Source organism: Rana temporaria, chromosome 3 (genome assembly GCF_905171775.1).
Source record: "Rana temporaria chromosome 3, aRanTem1.1, whole genome shotgun sequence".
Taxonomy (NCBI): domain Eukaryota; kingdom Metazoa; phylum Chordata; class Amphibia; order Anura; family Ranidae; genus Rana; species Rana temporaria.
In genome coordinates, this window is record NC_053491.1 from 483,420,368 (window position 1) to 483,435,500 (window position 15,133).

General features: G+C 45.2%; 1 protein-coding gene across 2 annotated transcripts in view; it reads left to right on the forward strand.

Moving 5' to 3' along the window:
* EPHB4 (EPH receptor B4) overlaps positions 1-15,133 on the forward strand; it is a 79,297-nt gene that overhangs the window by 37,618 nt on the left and 26,546 nt on the right. For both annotated transcript variants that reach the window (XM_040347050.1, XM_040347051.1), the window contains exons 2-3: positions 8,407-8,477; positions 12,026-12,710. In XM_040347050.1, the coding sequence (XP_040202984.1) occupies positions 8,407-8,477; positions 12,026-12,710 (756 nt within the window). The remainder of the gene's footprint in view (positions 1-8,406; positions 8,478-12,025; positions 12,711-15,133) is intronic.

Consider the following 15,133-nt stretch of genomic DNA (forward strand, 5'->3'; position numbering starts at 1 on the left):
CTTGTAAACAGGCACGGGGGTCACTGCGCAATTCGCCTAGGTACTTATTTTCCACTGACACCGAACAAAGTCTGTTAGCTGCTTATATCCTGCTGCACCCATAATCCGGCTTTGTACCCTACTAGACCCATAATCCATCTCCGTACCCTACTAGACTCATAATCCATCTCCTTACCCTACTAGACCCATAATCCATCTCCGTACCTTCCTAGACCCATAATCCATCTCCTTACCCTACTAGACCCATATCCATCTCCGTACCTTCCTAGACCCATAATCCATCTCCGTACCTTCCTAGACCCATAATCCATCTCCTTACCCTACTAGACTCATAATCCATCTCCTTACCCTACTAGACCCATAATCCATCTCCGTACCTTCCTAGACCAATAATCCATCTCCATACCCTACTAGACTCATAATCCATCTCCGTACCTTCCTAGACCAATAATCCATCTCCATACCCTACTAGACCCATAATCCATCTCCATACCCTACTAGACTCATAATCCATCTCCGTACCTTCCTAGACCCATAATCCATCTCCGTACCTTCCTAGACCCATAATCCATCTCCGTACCTTCCTAGACCCATAATCCATCTACGTACCTTCCTAGACCCATAATCCATTTACGCACCTTCCTAGACCCATAATCCATCTCCGTTCCTTCCTAGACCCATAATCCATCTACGTACCCTTCTAGACCCATAATCCATCTCCGTACCTTCCTAGACCCATAATCCATCTCCGTACCTTCCTAGACCCATAATCCATCTCCGTACCTTCCTAGACCCATAATCCATTTACGCACCTTCCTAGACCCATAATCCATCTACGTACCTTCCTAGACCAATAATCCATCTACGTACCTTACTAGACCAATAATCCATCTACGTACCTTACTAGACCCATAATCCATCTACGTACCTTCCTAGACCCATAATCCATCTACGTACCTTCATAGACCCATAATCCATCTACGTACCTTCCTAGACCCATAATCCATCTCCTTACCCTACTAGACCCATAATCCATCTACGTACCTAGACCCATAATCCATCTCCATACCCTACTAGACCCATAATCCATCTCCATACCCTACTAGACCCATAATCAATCTCCATACCTTACCAGACCCATAATCTATCTCCATACCTTCCTAGACCCATAATCCATCTACGTACCCTTCTAGACCCATAATCCATATACGTACCCTTCTAGACCCACAGTCCATCTCCATACCTTCCTAGACCCATAATCCATCTCCATACCCTACTAGACCCATAATCCATCTCCATACCTTACCAGACCCATAATCCATCTCTGTACCTTCCTAGACCCATAATCCATCTACGTACCCTTCTAGACCCATAATCGATCTCCATACCTTACCAGACCCATAATCCATCTCCGTACCTTCCTTGACCCACGATTCATCTCCGTACCTTCCTAGACCCATAATCCATCTCCATTCCCTACTAGACCCATAATCCATCTCCAAACGTACCCTTCTAGACCTAATCCATCTCCACACCTTACCAGACCCATAATCCATCTCCTTACCCTCCTAGACCCATAATCCATCTCCATACCTTCCTAGACCCATAGTCCATATCTACACCTTACCTGACCTATAATACATCTCCTTACCTTCCTAGACTCATAATCCATCTCCATACCCTCCTAGACCCATAGTCCATCCCTACTAGACCCATAATCCATCTCCGTACCCTACTAGAGCCACGATTCATCTCTGTACCCTCCTAGACCCATAATCCATCTATACCCTACTAGACCTATGATCTCTGTACCTATATAATCCATCTCCATCTCCATACCCTACTAGACCCATGATCTATCTTTGTATCCTACTGAACCTATAATCCACCTCCATACCCTACTAGACCCATAACCCATTTCTGTACCTCCATAGATCCATAATCCATCTCCGTACCCTACTAGACCCATATTGCATCTCTGTACCTTACTAGACCCATGATCCATATCCATACCTTGCTGCATCCATAGCTGTACCCTACTATACCCATAACCCATCTCCATACCTTCCTAGACCCATAATCCATCTCCCTACCCTACTAGACCTGTAATCCATCTACTTACCAAACCCCAGTGCCACCCATCCTCGTTTTCTCAGTGCCAGCCTCATACAGCACGGTGCTGGTTGTCAATGACATATCGGCCTCAGCACCCGCTGTGTTTAAAGGACCCTTCATCTCCGGTCTGATCCTAAGTGGTTAAGAGGAACCTGGGTCTGTGTTTTTCTTAGATATACACATGAAAGACGTCAGCTTTATATATAGGTAATCTTATCTGTGTGTATATTGGGCATTGTTCCTGTGTATAGTCATTCTCTATGTAGAAGAGGACGGCCACATTCCATTTACCATAAGCCAACAATACTCGCCATTACCGATACCTACCGTAACGGCATGGTTTACACTTCAGCTGTCAGCAATGGTGCAAAGCATTGAAAAATGATTTACAAAGGAAATACATTTTATTTAATATATATATTTTTTTTAATTTTAATAGATTTTTTTTTTTTTTTTGTGTTTTTTTATTTTATTTTATGTAAAACGTGTAAATATATGTTAAAAGTGTAAAAATATTAATTATTAATAGTAACAATATTAACCTGGTTATTGGGATTTTTTAAGGCAATTTAATTTTTTTTTTTTTAATTTTTGTGTTTTTTTTTTAATGTAAAACGGGTAAATATATGTGTAAAAGTTTAAAAATAAACTAACAAAGTAAACACATTTTTTTTAATTATTAATAGTAACAGTATTAATCTCGTTATTGAGATTTTTTTAAGGCAATTTAATAATAAAATTTTTTTTTACATTTTATGTTTTTTTTTGTAAAACGGGTAAATATATGTGTGTAAAAATTAAAAAAATCAACTAACAAAGCAAACACAAAAAAAAAAACTTTAATTATTTAATAGCAACATTATTAATCTCGTTATTGGAATTTAAGGCAATTTAATTCAAAAATATTGTTATAAAAATGATTTATTAATAAATCAGGAAACTGTTTTATATTTTAAAATAAACAATGCATTCAACAATGATTGCACAATGCCAGGATATGACATTACATTGAATAAATTCATAGTGTGTAGCAAAGGTTGAAGGTGTATTCCCCAGCTACTTGCTGTTCCACCATAATTTACTAGGCGTAGATGGTTATTCAGCATTAAAAAGTTATTTACAAAGGAAATACATTTTTTTTATTTATTTTTTACATTTTGTGTTTTTTTTTAGAAGTGTTAAAACGAGTAAATATATGTTAAAAGTGTAAAAATATTAATGGACAAAGCAAACGCAAAAAAGGTTTAAATATTAATCGTTTTTAGAATAGAAGTGAAAAAAATATTTTTTATTTTTTTACATTTTGCCCCTTTTTTTCAATGTAAAACGTGTAAATATATGTTAAAAGTTTAAAAAATATTAACAAAGCAAACACAAAAAAAAGCTTTAATCATTAAAAGTAACAGTATTAACCTCGTTATTTGGATTTTTAAAGGTAATTTAATTAAAATATATTGTTTATTACATTACATTGAAAAAATGAATAGTGTGGGGCAGATCCACAAAGAAATTACGCCGGCGTATCTCTTGATACGCCGGCGTAATTTCAAATTTCCCGCGTCGTATCTTTGTTTTGTTTCCACAAAACAAGATACGACGGCATCTCGTCTAGATCCGACAGGCGTACGTCTTAGCACGCCGTGGGATCTAAGCTGCAATTTTTCAGCGGCCGCTAGGTGGCGTTCCCGTCGAATTCCGCGTCGAGTATGCAAATTAGCTATTTACGGCGATCCACAAACGGACGTCCGGCCGGCTCATTGTTTTTACGTTGTTTGCGTTCGGCTTTTTCCGGCGTATAGTTAAAGCTGCTGTTATGAGGCGTACTCAATGTTAAGTATGGCCGTCGTTCCCGCGTCCAATTTTGAATTTTTTACGTCGTTTGCGTAAGTCGTTCGCGAATAGGAATTTGCGTAGAATGACGTCACCGTCGTGAGCATTGGCTGGTTCCGGTTTAATTTCGAGCATGCGCACTGGGATACCCCCACGGACGGCGCATGCGCAGTTAAAAAAAAACGCTGTTTACGTCGGGTCACGACTTATTTACATAAAACACGCCCCCATTACATCCATTTGAATTCCACGCCCTTACGCCGCCAGAGATACACTACGCCGCCGTAACTTACGGCGCAAATTCTTTGAGGATTCGGAATAAAATAAATAAGTTACGGCGGCGTAGTGTATCTTAGATACGCTGCGCCCGGCGCAAAGGTACGTGGATCTCCCCTGTGTATCAAAGGTTGAAGTGGTATTACCCTTCAACATGCTGTTCTGCCATAAAGCACTATGCGTAGATAGTTAAAACGGTTCAGCATTAAAAAGTTATTTACAAATTAAATAAATTATTATTATATATTTTTTTATGTAAAACGGGTAAATATATGTTAAAGTGTAAAAAATATTAACAAAGCCAACACAAAAAAAGCTTTAATTTTTAATAGTTTATAGAATAGAAGTGAATAAAACCATTTTTTTTATTTCTTTTTTTTACATTTTGCACTTTATTTCAATGTAAAACGGGTAAATATATTTTAAAAGTGTAAAAAAATATTTACGAACAAAGCAAACACAAAAAAAAAAAGCTTTAATTATTAAAAGTTACAGTATTAACCTCGTTATTTGGATTTTTTTTAAGGTAATTTAATTTAAAAATATTGTTTATAAAAAATATTTATTACAAATAAATGTTGTATATAAAAAAAAAAAACATTCAACAATGATTGCACAATGCCAGGACATGACATCACATGGGAAAAAATTCATAGTGTGTGTCAAAGGCTGAAGTGTATTTATTTAATAATTTTTATTTTATTTATTACAATTTTTATTATTTATTTATTACATTTTTTTTATTATTTATTTAATACTTTTTTTTATTATTTATTTATTACTTTTTTAGTATTTATTTATTACATATTTTTTATTATTATAATTTATTTATTACATTTTTTTATTATTTATTTAATAATTTTTTTTATTATTTATTACTTTTTTTAGTATTTATTTATTACATATTTTTTATTATTATAATTTATTTATTACATTTTTTTTATTATTTATTTAATAATTTTTTTTATTATTTATTACTTTTTTTAGTATTTATTTATTACATATTTTTTATTATTATAATTTATTTATTACATTTTTTTTATTATTTATTTAATATTTTTTTTTATTATTTATTTATTACTTTTTTTAGTATTTATTTATTACATTTTATTATTATTATTTTTATTTTTTTTGACGTGACGCGAACGGGCCCTAAAAAATTATGAGAAATACACAATTCTGAGTTGTCACCAGAACAGAAAGAGATGAGACATTTTCTAATGGGGATACCTGTTCTGGTGACAACTAAGAGAGAGATTTAATATCACTTCCTGTTGTGTGTTGAGACAGGAAGTAAAGGAAAATCCCCCCCCAATGGGACCACGAATTGGAGGAGATTGATCGTATTTAATCCCCCTTGTAGTTTGCTCAGGTTTCCTTGAGTCTGCCCCATGCTGTCCCACCTTAATATTGCCTATAGAGGCTCCTTGATTGGCTGGTGGGAAGGAGGCGGGGCCAAAGTCACCGAACGCCACTCGGTAGTCACAGATCCTTACCGGCGCCAAACTTCTGGCGTCTGCAGTGTTGGCGTTCATTTATTTGGTTTTGCATGGCATTGGGGAAGGAAGGGATTGGGACCCCCGTTGGGGAGATTCCCCCTGACTTCCTGTTTCGGGGGTCGCTACAAAATGTGAGAAGATATTTCCCCAACCCTTCCCCCGCTCCATCCAAAAAATTTCCACTTTGTGCCCCCCTCCTCCTTCGCAGTCTGTTCTGTACAATGCCAGCTTTCCAGGACAATAGACAAAGGGTTCCGTGCCACCTGTACCTGGCAGCTGCTCCATTGTCACATGGTATTGCGCTCCCGGCGACACGGAAAACAAAGGACAAACGCCGGATTCCCCGACGTCACACAATACACTCAGGTATCACTGATACCCTTTCTTCTCCCAGTCGGTGACTCAGCCGCGGGTGCTGGGCGGCCACCTACCGGCTTGAAAGATAGAATCAGGCTTGTAGGGAGATCGTCTGCTCCTGAGAGGCGGGGAGTACTAAGGATGGGAGGTACCAGTGTGGTGACGTCCTTAGAAGAGCTAGAAGGAGGAGCTTGCATAATTTTAGTCTTAGAAATACGTTGTCTCCTGTGCTGGGGGTGCCAATTTCGGGACTTCCGGTGGGATTTACCAAAATTGGCCTGAGGGGAAATTATTTAGAACACCAGGAATTGAGGGAAGCAGTTTAGGGCCCCATGAATTAAAGGGAAACAAAGTGTAGGGCCCCAGTAATTGGAGAAAAATGGTTTAGGGGCCCAGGAATTGGAGGAGATGATTTAGGGCCCCAGGGAATGGTTCAAGGCCCCAGGAATTGGTGGAAATGGTTTACGGGCCCCCAGGAATTGGAGGAAATGGTTTACGGGCCCCCAGGAATTGGAGGAGGTGATTTAGGGCCCAGGGGATGGTTTAGGGCCCCAGGGATTGGAGGACAGGGTCCCAGGAGGAATTGGAGAAAAACAGTTTAGGGTCCCAAGAATTGGAGGAAAATTGTTTAGGGGTCCCCAGGAATTGGAGGAAATGGCTTAGGGCCCCATGAATTGGAGGAAACAGTTTATACCTAAACTGTTTCCTCCAATTCAAGGATCCCTAAACTGTTTCCTTGAATTCCTAGGACCCTAAATCATGTCCTTCAGTTCCTGGGGCCCTAAACCATTTTTCTCCAATACCTGGGGCCCCATGATAAGGAGGAAAATGGTTTGGGTCCCAGGGATTGAAGGGAAATGGTTTAGGGCCTCAGGGATTGGAGGAAAAGGTTTTAGAGCCCCATGAATTGGAGGAAACTGTTTAGGGCCCCACAAAATGGATGAAAATTGTTTAGGGTTCCAGGAATTGGAGGAAAACGGTTTAGGGCCCCAGGAATTGGAGGAGGTGATTTAGGGCCCAGGGAATGGTTTAGGGCCCCAAGGATTGGAGGACAGGGTCCCAAGAGGAATTGGAGAAAAACAGTTTAGGGTCCCAAGAATTGGATGAAAAATTGTTTAGGGGCCCCCAGGAATTTGAGGAAATGGCTTAGGGCCCCATGAATTGGAGGAAACGGTTTATACCTAAACCGTTTCCTCCAATTCATGGATCCCTAAACTGTTTCCTTCTATTCCTAGGCCCCTAAATCATGTCCTTCAGTTCCTGGGGCCCTAAACCATTTTTCTCCAATACCTGGGGCCCCATGATAAGGAGGAAAATGGTCCAGGGCCCCGGGAATAGGAGGAAAATGGTTTAGAGCCCCAGGAACTGAAGGAAACTGTTTAGGTCCCCAGAAAATCTATGAAAATGGTTTAGGGCCCCAGGAATTGGAGGAAAATGGTTTAGGGCCCCAGGAATCAACTGGCCCAGAAATGCCCACTCCTCCAGCCTGACATCCACCTATCAGGGCATTTTGATATTTGCATAACTCCTCCCAAGAGACAGCCCACTGCTTGTTTCAGGACAGAGGGCTCCTGAGAGGAGGGCTGTGATGTTTTCAGGAAGCTCCTCCCACCAGCCACGGTCTGCCTGCACTGCATAGAGAAGCCCGGAGACCCAATGATGACAAATATTATAAAAGTAAAATAAGACATGTAATGAGAACTGAAAGGTTTTATTTATGAATCTCATTATCATGTTGATTTGGCGGGGGGGAGGGGGGGGGGGTCAAAATATAAGCAGATTAAGCTTCAGCTTTGAAGTCGGCCAGTAATGGGGTATCAGTAGGACTCCAGATGTTCCTCATTGATCCATGACTGACATTACAGGACTCCGCTACTGATTACATACATCCCCGATCCTCGCTCCCCGCTCCTCGCCCCCCACTCCTCGCTCCTCGCCCTCCACTCCTCGCTCCCCACTCCTCGCTCCTCGCTCCCTGCTCCCCACTCCTCGCTCTCCGCGTGATTCATAGACGGGTCATTTCCAGTAAGTAATGTATGGAGGATATTAAAGGGGCGGGGCCATATTAAAGGGGTGGGGCCATTAGCACTTTGATATATGAGGAGCTATAAGAAGAAAAATAATAGAGTTCCAAGCAAAGCCTGGAATGGATTGTACATCCGGTAAAAAAAAAAAAAACAACTGAATGATTGTTGGCTGTGCAGCTGGAGGAGGGAGACTCCCTCGCTTTGTAACGTGTGTTGTGTTGTATTATTATATTATACAATGGAGGGAAGTATTGGGGGGATTTCTGGGCTCTGAGTGACGCTCTGTCTTTGTGTCTCCGCAGTCACACTCATGAACACCAAACTAGAGACCTCCGACCTGCGATGGACGACCTTCCCCAATGTGGACGGGCAGGTAATGGGCGTGTTCTGTCACTCCATCACTCCTCCTCCTCTCTCCATCACTCCTCCTCCTCTCTCCATCACTCCCTCTTCTCTCTCCATCACTCCCCCTTCTCTCTCCATCACTCCTCCTCCTCTCTCCATCACTCCCCCTTCTCCTCTCTCTATCACTCCTCCTCCTCCTCCCTCTATCACTCCTCCTCCTCTCTCCATCACTCCTCCTCCTCTCTCCATCACTCCTCCTCTTCTCTCCATCACTCCTCCTCCTCCTCCCTCTATCACTCCTCCTCCTCTCTCCATCACTCCTCCTCCTCTCTCCATCACTCCTCCTCTTCTCTCCATCACTCCTCCTCCTCCTCTCTCCATCACTCCTCCTCCTCCTCCCTCTATCACTCCTCCTCCTCTCTCCATCACTCCTTCTCCTCTCTCCATCACTCCTCCTCCTCTCTCCATCACTCCTCCTCCTCCTCTCTCTATCACTCCTCCTCCTCCTCTCTCCATCACTCCCTCTTCTCTCTCCATCACTCCCCCTTCTCTTTCCATCACTCCTCCTCCTCTCTCCATCACTCCCCCTTCTCTCTCCATCGCTCCTCCCCCTTCTCTCTCCATCACTCCTCCTCCTCTCTCCATCACTCCTCCTCCTCTCTCCATCACTCCCTCTTCTCTCTCCATCACTCCCTCTTCTCTCTCCATCACTCCCCCTTCTCTTTCCATCACTCCTCCTCCTCTCTCCATCACTCCCCCTTCTCTCTCCATCACTCCTCCTCCTCTCTCCATCACTCCCCCTTCTCCTCTCTCTATCACTCCTCCTCCTCCTCTCTCCATCACTCCCCCTTCTCTCTCCATCACTCCTCCTCCTCTCTCCATCCCTCCTCCTCCTCTCTCCATCACTCCTCCTCCTCTCTCCATCACTCCTCCTCTCTCCATCGCTCCTCCTCCTCCTCCTCTCTCCATCACTCCTCCTCCTCTCTCTATCACTCCTCCTCTCTCCATCGCTCCTCCTCCTCTCTCTATCACTCCTCCTCCTCTCTCCATCGCTCCTCCTTCTCTCTCCATCGCTCCTCCTTCTCTCTCCATCACTCCTCCTCCTCTCTCTATCACTCCTCCTCTCTCCATCGCTCCTCCTCCTCTCTCTATCACTCCTCCTCCTCTCTCCATCGCTCCTCCTCCTCTCTCCATCACTCCCTCTTCTCTCTCCATCACTCCCTCTTCTCTCTCCATCACTCCCCCTTCTCTTTCCATCACTCCTCCTCCTCTCTCCATCACTCCCCCTTCTCTCTCCATCACTCCTCCTCCTCTCTCCATCACTCCCCCTTCTCCTCTCTCTATCACTCCTCCTCCTCCTCTCTCCATCACTCCCCCTTCTCTCTCCATCACTCCTCCTCCTCTCTCCATCCCTCCTCCTCCTCTCTCCATCACTCCTCCTCCTCTCTCCATCACTCCTCCTCTCTCCATCGCTCCTCCTCCTCCTCCTCTCTCCATCACTCCTCCTCCTCTCTCTATCACTCCTCCTCTCTCCATCGCTCCTCCTCCTCTCTCTATCACTCCTCCTCCTCTCTCCATCGCTCCTCCTTCTCTCTCCATCGCTCCTCCTTCTCTCTCCATCGCTCTCCCTTCTCTCTCCATCGCTCCCCCTTCTCTTTCCATCACTCCTCCTCCTCTCTCTATCACTCCTCCTCCTCTCTCCATCGCTCCTCCTTCTCTCTCCATCGCTCCTCCTTCACTCCTCCTCCTCTCTCCATCGCTCCTCCTTCTCCCTCCATCACTCCCCCTTCTCTCTCCATCGCTCCTCCTCCTCTCTACATCTCTCCCCCTCCTCTCTCCATCACTCCTCCCCCTTCTCTCTCCATCACTCCTCCCCCTTCTCTCTCCATCGCTTCCCCTTCTCTCTCCATCGCTCCTCTCTCTCTCTCCATCGCTCCTCTTTCTCTCTCCATCGCTCCTCTTTCTCTCTCCATCACCTTCTTTCTCTCTCCATCACCCCCCTTTTCTCTCCATCGCCCCCCCCCCTTCTCTCTCCATCGCTCCTCCTTCTCTCTCTGTCGCTCCTCCCCCTTCTCTCTCCATCGCTCCTCCCCCTTCTCTCTTTATCACCCCCCTTCTCTCTCCATCCCTCCTCTCCCTTCATCACTCCCCCTTTTCCCTCCATCACTCCCCCTTCTCTCTATCACTCCTCTTTCTCTCTCCATCGCTTCCCCTTCTCTCTTCATCACTTACTTCTCTTCACCTTTCCCCTCTCTTCATCGTTCCCCCTTCTCTCATCTCTCATCTCTTCATCACTCTTCCTTCTCTCTTCATCACTCTTCCTTCTCTCTTCATTGCTCCCCCTACTCTCTCCTTTCTTCATCCCCCTTCCTTCTCTCTACATCACTTCCCCTTCTCTCTCCTTTCTTCATCCCTCTTCCTTCTCTCTTCATCATTCCCCTTCTCTCTCCTCTCTCTATCGCATCCTCTTCGTCTTTCTCTCTTCATCTATCTGCCTTTTTTCTACTCTCTTTATCACTCCCGCTTCTCTCTTCATCGCTCTTCCTACTCTCTTCATCGCTCTTCCTTCTCTCTTCATCGCTCTTCCTTCTATCTTCATCGCTCTTCCTTCTCTCTTTATCACTCCCGCTTCTCTCTTCATCGCTCTTCCTTCTATCTTCATCGCTCTTCCTTCTCTCTTTATCACTCCCGCTTCTCTCTTCATCGCTCTTCCTTCTCTCTTCATCGCTCTTCCTTCTCTCTTTATCACTCCCGCTTCTCTCTTCATCGCTCTTCCTTCTCTCTTTATCACTCCCGCTTCTCTCTTCATCGCTCTTCCTTCTATCTTCATCGCTCTTCCTTCTCTCTTTATCACTCCCGCTTCTCTCTTCATCGCTCTTCCTTCTCTCTTCATCGCTCTTCCTTCTCTCTTTATCACTCCCGCTTCTCTCTTCATCGCTCTTCCTTCTCTCTTCATCGCTCTTCCTTCTCTCTTTATCACTCCCGCTTCTCTCTTCATCGCTCGTCCTTCTCTCTTCATCGCTCTTCCTTCTCTCTTTATCACTCCCGCTTCTCTCTTCATCGCTCTTCCTTCTCTCTTTATCACTCCCGCTTCTCTCTTCATCGCTCTTCCTTCTCTCTTTATCACTCCCGCTTCTCTCTTCATCGCTCTTCCTTCTCTCTTTATCACTCCCGCTTCTCTCTTCATCGCTCTTCCTTCTCTCTTTATCACTCCCGCTTCTCTCTTCATCGCTCTTCCTTCTATCTTCATCGCTCTTCCTTCTCTCTTTATCACTCCCGCTTCTCTCTTCATCACTCTTCCGTCTGTCTTCATTACTCTTCCGTCTCTCTTCATCACTCCCCCTACTCCCTCCATCATATTCATTCTTTTTATTTCTATAGAATATTATTCCCATGATATATTTGTGTGTGAAGGGTCTCTATCTCTCTTTTTCCTTCATCCTCTCACCTTGTACATCTTTCCTTCCTTCTCTTATCTCTCTTTTTCTCATCTATCTCTTTCACTCTCTTATCTCTCGCGCTCTCTCGCTCTCTCTGCAATGTGTCCATCTAATTTCGGCTCCTTCTCTTCTTCAGTGGGATGAGACGTCGGGCTTGGACGAGGAGCAGACGCCGGTCCGCACTTACGAAATCTGCAACGCTCATCTTGCGGGTCAGAACAACTGGCTGCGCACCAACTACATCCGGCGCGGGCCGGCCCACCTTGCCTACGTGGAGATAACATTCACCATGATGGAGTGCGCCTCCATCTCCCGGGCCGGCCGCACCTGCAAAGAGACCTTCAACCTCTACTACTATCAGGCCAACTCCGACCTGGCCAACGAGCACTTTCCTCCCTGGATGGAGAACCCCTGGGTGAAGGTGGACACCGTGGCAGCTGACACCTTGGCCAGACCAAGTGCCCGCGGCAGTGCAGGTTCTATGCGGTCCAATGTCAAGACTCTGCGCCTGGGCCCTTTGAAGTCGGCTGGATTTTATTTGGCCTTCCAGGATCAGGGGGCATGCATGGCGGTACTGGCTGTCCGAGTCTACTACCGCTTGTGCCCTGCCGTGGTGGCTTCCCTGGCCACCTTCCCGGAGACTGTCCCGGATGGGTTGGTGGTATCTGCAGAGGGCAGCTGTGTGGAAGGAGCGGAGGGGTCGCTTGGGAGACGACCTACCATGTACTGCAAGGAGGACGGCGAGTGGGCGAAACCGGCGGCGGGAGAGTGTGTCTGCACCGCCGGGAGGGAAGAGAAAGATGGCCGCACCAAATGCACAGGTAGGAATTTTTGTGATGCAGATACGTATGTGCCACACTGAGAAAGGGGGGGGGGGTCTTTTTTTTTTCTTGGGGTCCAGGTCCAGATACGGGGATGTCTGAAGGAGGTCCATGTAATGGAAGTTGGCAGTGTGCTCATGTCATGTGATCACTGCAATTATGTAGTAAAAGCTAACGGTATAATAATGTCATGTGATGACTCAGAACCAATGTAGTTGAAGTTGGCAGTAAGTTGAGGTCATGTGATCTCTATGCCTGTGTAGTGAAAGCTAACAGTGAGATGAGGTCATGTGACCAAAGCCAACATAGTGAAAGCTGGCAGTTGGATATCTTGTCATCACTCAGACCCAATGTAATGAAAACTGTCATTGATATATCATGTGATCACTCAAAGCCAATGTAAAGAAAGCTTGCAGTAAGGTGAGGTCATGTGATCAACTGAGCCAATATAGTGAAAGCTGGCAGTGTGGAAAGTCATGTGATCAGAGTCAGTGTGGTCATAGTTGGCAGTGGAAATTCATGTGATCGGGGTCAGTGTGGTCATAGTTGGCGGTGAGATGTCATGTGATCGGGGTCAGTGTGGTCTAAGTTGGCGGTGAGATGTCATGTGATCAGGGTCAGTGTGGTCATAGTTGGCAGTGGGAAGTCATGTGATCGGGGTCAGTGTGGTCATAGTTGGCGGTGAGATGTCATGTGATCGGGGTCAGTGTGGTCTAAGTTGGCGGTGAGATGTCATGTGATCAGGGTCAGTGTGGTCATAGTTGGCAGTTGGAAGTCATGTGATTGGGGTCAGTGTGGTCATAGTTGGCAGTGGAAATTCATGTGATCGGGGACAGTGTGGTCATAGTTGGCAGTGGAAATTCATGTGATCGGGGTCAGTGTGGTAATAGTTGGTAGTGTGATGTCATGTGATCGGGGACAGTGTGGTCATAGTTGGCAGTGGCAAGTCATGTGATCATGGTCAGTGTGGTTATAGTTGGCAGTGTGATGTCATGTGATCAGTGTGGTCATAGTTGGCAGTTGGAAGTCATGTGATCGGAGTCAGTGTGGTCATAGTTGGCAGTGGAAAGTCATGTGATCGGAGTCAGTGTGGTCATAGTTGGCAGTGGAAAGTCATGTGATCGGGGTCAGTGTTGTTATAGTTGGCAGTGTGATGTCATGTGATCAGTGTGGTCATAGTTGGCAGTTGAAAGTCATGTGATCGGGGTCAGTGTGGTCATAGTTGGCGGTGAGATGTCATGTGATCGGGGTCAGTGTGGTCATAGTTGGCACTGGGAAGTCATGTGATCATGGTCAGTGTGGTTATAGTTGGCAGTGTGATGTCATGTGATCAGTGTGGTTATAGTTGGCAGTGGGAAGTCATGTGATCGGAGTCAGTGTGGTCATAGTTGGTAGTGTGATGTCATGTGCTTGGGGTCAGTGTGATTATAGTTGGCAGTGAGAAGTCATATGATCCAGGTCAGTGTGGTCATAGTTGGCAGTGAGATGTCATGTGATTGGGGTCAGTGTGGTCATAGTTGGTGGTGAGATGTCATGTGATCGGGGTCAGTGTGGTCATAGTTGGCAGTGGGAAGTCATGTGATCGGGGTCAGTGTGGTCATAGTTGGCGGTGGGAAGTCATGTGATCAGGGTCAGTGTGGTCATAGTTGGCAGTGGGAAGTCATGTGATTGGGGTCAGTGTGGTCATAGTTGGCGGTGAGATGTCATGTGATCGGAGTCAGTGTGGTCATAGTTGGCGGTGAGATGTCATGTGTTGTATGGCGCCCCCCGGAGTCAATACTTTGTAGAACCCCCTTTCTCTACAAGTCTTTTTGGGGATGTCTCTACCAGCTTTGCACATCTAGAGAGGGACATTTCTGCCCATTCTTCTTTGTAAAATATCTCAAGCTCTGTCAGATTGGATGGAGAGCGTCTGTGATCAGCAATTTTCAAGTCTTGCCACAGATTCTCAATGGGATTTAGGTCTGGACTGTGACTGGGCCATTCTAACACATGAATATGCTTTGATCTAAAACATTCCATTGTAGCTCTGGCTGTATGTTTGGGGTCGTTGTCCTGCTGGAAGGTGAACCCCCCCCCCCCCCCGGTCTCAAGTCATTTGTAGGTTTTCTTCTAAGATTGTCCTGTATTTGGCTCCATCCATCTTCCCATCAACTCTGACCAGCATCCCTGTCCCTGCTGAAGAAAAGCATCCCCACCACATGATGCTGCCACCACCATGTTTCACAGTGGGGATGGTGTGTTCAGGCTGATGTGCAGTGTTAGTTTCCCCCCACACGTAGCGGCCAAAAAGTTACATTTTGGTGTCATGTGACCAGAGCACCTTCTTCCACATGTTTGCTGTGTCCCCTCCCCCACATGGCTTCTTACAAACTGCAAACAGGACTTCTTATGACTTTCTTTCACTAATGTCTTTCTTCTTG